Here is a 4,863-nt window from a genome sequence, read left to right as displayed (position 1 = left end):
GAAGTCCTAATGCTTAGTACAGCATTTTTAAAACATGAACTACCTTTTTAAACAATATAAATCTGGGAAAGATAACATTTCCTCAGTGCACACACAAAAAAACCTGATCTTGCAAACATCTGAGGCACATAGTAATTTGACTTCCAGGGATAAATTACTTGGTAGATCTTTACATGAAAAAATTCTCCAAAGAAATTAAGAATTTACGAACCTGACCATTAATATTGTCCCTTGCAAACCAGAAGTTGGAATATTTGTGTGTGAAGTCCTCTTCAATATTTCAGGCTGTACTGGTAATTGCCATACTGCAATTTAATTTATGCATGGAAGGCAGCCTCTAAGTTTGTAAAAGAATCTAGCAAACCAGGCTGATGTTTCAACTGAGTACAATAATTTCCATCATGTAAGACAGTGGTAGGGCAACAGAAATAATCTCATTACTTGAGAGGACCTGGGACACACACTACACTGTCATCAGGGAGTATGTACGTGGAGTTGGCCATGCTTCACCTGCTTAGTTGTTCTGCATACAAACAGGTGGTGCTTTCATGTGTTACCCTTGCTGACTCTGTGACAAAACGTCACTATTATACTTTTTTTATTCCGAATTCCTTTCCCATCCAAATATAATTTACCAACCAGTATCCTATGAAATTGGTGTTTGCTTTCGTGTGTTCGGAATGCTGAACACACTTGCACACATAAGCCTTGAAAAGCAACAACTGACCAGTGAAGCTCGTTTCAATGCATTTGTTTCTGAGGTATGGAGAAATTTTTACTAGCCCAGGAGGGCTTAATACTTATACAGATGACAAACCAAAACTCCTCCTGGGCTAGTCGGAACAAGTTCTGTTATCTCCACACCAAGACCGTGACGGTGAAGCGCCTTTCATTTGGCATGCTGCTTAGCCGTGTATTTGTAGACTTCATCATGAATATGTGAAACCAATTTGGCAACCATTGCTTCTTCATTGCACCATGCATGCTCCACCTATGTGGCCCACAGTTCTCTGGACCAAGAGGCTGGGGTGGTTCTGTCTCTAAGGCAATGGAAAGAGCTCAGCATGAATTCTTGAAATCATTACCCAAGGGCCCTCCCCACAGTAACTTTCCAAGTGACCACTGTTACTTCTTGAAGAGGATGGGGAGACGAGAAAGAAGCCTGTTCTTCACGCTGAGACTGACGATGAAAATAATCTTGTAGGGGGAGAAGTGGAGGCAAGTACTTGAACATTCACAGTTTGATGCAAAGCACAGATGAAGTATATTCTGTAGTTGCTTCAGGCAGTTTTGCGCATAGAAAAAAAAGAAATGTTTAGAAAATAAAAAGTTTACTTTGTCTTTCTGGTTATAGCCAGAACCAGTCTTTATCCCACCTGGACAAGTGAAAATGGGAATCCAAAATTAATCTGATTTGTGGCAGTAAAGGTCCTTAAGTGCTTTCAACTCTTCAATCAGTGTCTTGTTTTGGTTTTCAAGGACAGCCACTCGATTTTCTAGACATTTCACATACTCCTTTTTCTTCCTGCGACATTCACGTGCTGCCTCTCTGCAAAGCAAAGAATGCCACTTAAATCCAGAACAATTACGTGCAGACAGGCATAGGAGACTTCAGTGTTCAGGTCAAACCTTTACCTAGTACTGTCATTTTTAAAATATGGAGGTAGTGTTCAGAAATGCAAGTTGGGAAAATGGCTTGACTTCATAACAATTGCTCCTCAGAAGTCACACATACTCAAGAACCACAGATCATTTCCCCACAGATCCCAGTATGTCAGCAGCAATAAAATTCTGCTGCTGTGAGAAAAGGATCCTACTCAATGACAAAGATCTGCTTGCAGGATTTAGAAACTTTAGGCTGAGTCAAATTCTGCTGCAATGATCTCATTGATTTTGTTTATCACAAATTGATGACTAATAAACACATGGGTAAGACCAATGCTCATCTATTAATCTCTCTCTCTAACTCTTCCTTTGCTGCAGTCCAAACAAATACTAATGGTCAGGATGTTCAACCGGTGACAAAAATCTGTATTTAGAACATTCATGTATTTGCTCTCGAGCAATACTTTCAATTAATAATGTCTGCATCACTGCAATTATAATATAAACAACTCAGATAGAAAAATCACAAAATAAAACCACTAGCAAACATATAATTCTTTAGTCTTTGGCTGCTGTGCCAAGAACATGGCAGTGTTTATGTGCTGAAGCAGATCTGGAGACAGTTAAAACTTTTAAGACTTGCTTGTAAAGACTGAGGTGCCTGTAGGTAACTTGGTAACACACTAAGAACACAAATGAAAAATACTTGAAAGGTGTTAACTGTACTGCTGAGTATCCTGAAGGCTGTAACACCAAGGCAGAAGCTATCCTGCACAGGACCAGTAATGGTTACCAATGTGCAAAGCAAGCACAAGGCAAACACCACCTGTGGATGGAGTCCAGGCCGAGGGCTCCTCCTGCACTGCAATCTATCAAAGCAGCACACTGCAGATCCCTGTGAACATACATGCTTGTTTGTCCTGAACCTTTAGATGCTGAGCCGAGCGGCTTCAAAAGGACAGAACGAGTGTCCCTTCACTGCAAATACTACACAGATTGGTGATACAGTCCATGTTCTGGGATATGGAAGAACAAATCTGAAACCAGTTCTTCCACTTACTAGATAAATGCTAGTTGCAGTACTAGGTAAAAAATCATGTCTGTTCCAGGACCTAACTGGTAAGAAGATTCTAAAAATAATTTTTGAAATTCAGCTCCATAAATGAGACAGGATGAAGAAAACCTAGTTTTAAGCCCTGAAAGGATATAGGAATCCATTTGTCCCTCCTACAAACACAACTTCACATGCTTGCAGCACCTCAGTGGGCCACGTGCAACATTTAGAATTTAAGACATTTTGGGCTGCTACTTGTGTCAACAGAAGATTGCATACTACTGGATCATGATGTGCCTCCCAGTGCAAACTACCAACCTATCTTCTTGGGTAACAACTTTTCCTTTCTTTTTCGTATTTTTGCCAGCTTGGGCTGTATATTAAGCCACCTCAACCCTGTGTGCTTTAGTTGTTCATTATAAACAGCCAGAATTATACTAAATTACAAGGGAGCTTTTAAAATGTAAAAATTTACATTGAAAATTTGCACAATAATATCTATGAATATTTACATTATAATCCTCCAATTAGTACTGCCTCACCATCTGCCTCTCTATATCTCTTTCCTCTGCTTTGCTATGGAGCCTAGATTTGCAAATATCTACTAAGCAGGCAGGCTAAAAGCACCACATGCAACTTGATAACTGTTGCAAAAGCCATCAATTTATCTCAAGTGGGGGTAATTCCCCATTGTTTTTCTTGGCTTTCCCAGACAAAAAAGCTTTCTTTTACTGGAATAAGACTGCTGACTAAATGAGGGTATTCAGAATGCAAATTATTTTTTTTCTCAAATGCAGAGCCTGAAAGGGTGACATCTTCTATTCACTGATACCAGAAAAATATGTAAAAAGGGGAAACAGGTGACATGCTGTACAAAAACCTTCTAAGAAATTGAACTCTACTGTTCAGGATTATTTACTTCATTAGAGCCCCTCAGATAAGCACTGGGCCTGCTCATGTCACTTTCTGTTGTGTTCACAGCTCAGCAATCTACAGAAAATAGCAGCTTTTTTCAGACTGATAGATGAAGTAAGCATTGCTTTTGTGGGGTTCCCCTCCTTAGAGGGAAGGGAGGCTGTTTTCATGATGGCACAGTGTAAGATACAGCCTCAAATCTGTGTCCTGAGGATGGAGTTCAAGGTTGGCGTGATGGGCCAGCTCAGGCCCATCCCTTCCCTTGCCCACAGCAGTAGGCTTCAGGAGTATCATGCCCAACTTCTCTCTGCCTCTCCCTTCCTTTGCTGCCTCCATCAAGTCCCACCTCAGTAGGCTTGGCTGTCCCTCCTTGCACATAAAATCCTACAGGGTCAATTCTCCTCTCTCCTCTCTCTCTTTCAGCTGCTCTGCTGCTACTGTTGGCTTCACTACACATCAAAAGGAGTAACTGCTCTTAGTCTTCCCATGAGTTTTTCTGTTTCTGGAAGATAAAACCCAAAGGGCAAGAACATAAAGAGAACAAGTGGGACAACTGAGAAAGAACTCGTGAAGAGTGCAAGTGGGCCAACAGTGAGGAGAATGCATGCAGAAGGCTCAGGTACAGAATCCAGGAAAGGAAATTGCATTATAGTCACTCAGAAGAATCAACTCAGCACAGCGTTTGCAAGAACATATCTGCAGCCACACAAGTTACACCAATTACTTTTCTCTTTATGGCAACAGACAAATTCACAACACCTCACAGAATGAGTCCTCCAGGTTTCACAGTGCATTAGCAGATGTGCTTCTTTGCTTTGCATCTTTAGATAAAGGCAAACTCTGCAGAAAGGATTTAATGAAACAACTAAGGAGGATCAGGATTCTCAGTGCTTAATGCTCTAGTTCTATGCAGACCTGACTGGGGAAAGAGGCAAGTGATCTACTAGTACATGCCTGTTCTTCATTAGACGCACTTCTCTCTTCCGTGCGGCCTCTTCTGCCGGCTGAGTTGGAAGTGCTGGAGAGGATGCCATGACTACACCTGGTGCAATGGTGCTGGTAGGGGCGGTGCGAATCTGGTAGGTCTGCACGTCTCCTGAGGCAGCTGGAAGAGGCAAAGGAACATCACATCAGTTTGGTGACAGCATTGGCAAACATGGTGCAAAGAGCATCCGGTCATCTATCCACATGCACTCCGGGCCACAGTGCAGGGGGGATGCCCATCTGGGTCACCATTGCTATCTCAGCCTAGGTTTATTAACATATGCCATGTTTTGGTAATTCCTGCT

At 41.7% G+C, this 4,863-nt stretch overlaps 1 protein-coding gene across 1 annotated transcript in view; it reads right to left on the bottom strand.

The window, feature by feature from the left end:
* The window catches only part of CREB1 (cAMP responsive element binding protein 1), a 16,327-nt gene continuing 11,464 nt past the window's right edge, over positions 1–4,863 (bottom strand). The window contains exons 6-7 of the mRNA XM_010007324.1: positions 4,529–4,679; positions 1–1,549 (exon numbers count right to left, since the gene is read on the bottom strand). Of these exons, the coding sequence (XP_010005626.1) occupies positions 1,405–1,549; positions 4,529–4,679 (296 nt within the window). The 3' untranslated portion in view covers positions 1–1,404. The remainder of the gene's footprint in view (positions 1,550–4,528; positions 4,680–4,863) is intronic.

Source organism: Chaetura pelagica, unplaced genomic scaffold (assembly GCF_000747805.2).
Source record: "Chaetura pelagica isolate M959 unplaced genomic scaffold, ChaPel_1.0 scaffold21, whole genome shotgun sequence".
Lineage (NCBI taxonomy): Eukaryota > Metazoa > Chordata > Aves > Apodiformes > Apodidae > Chaetura > Chaetura pelagica.
This window is presented reverse-complemented; position numbering and strand designations above follow the sequence as displayed.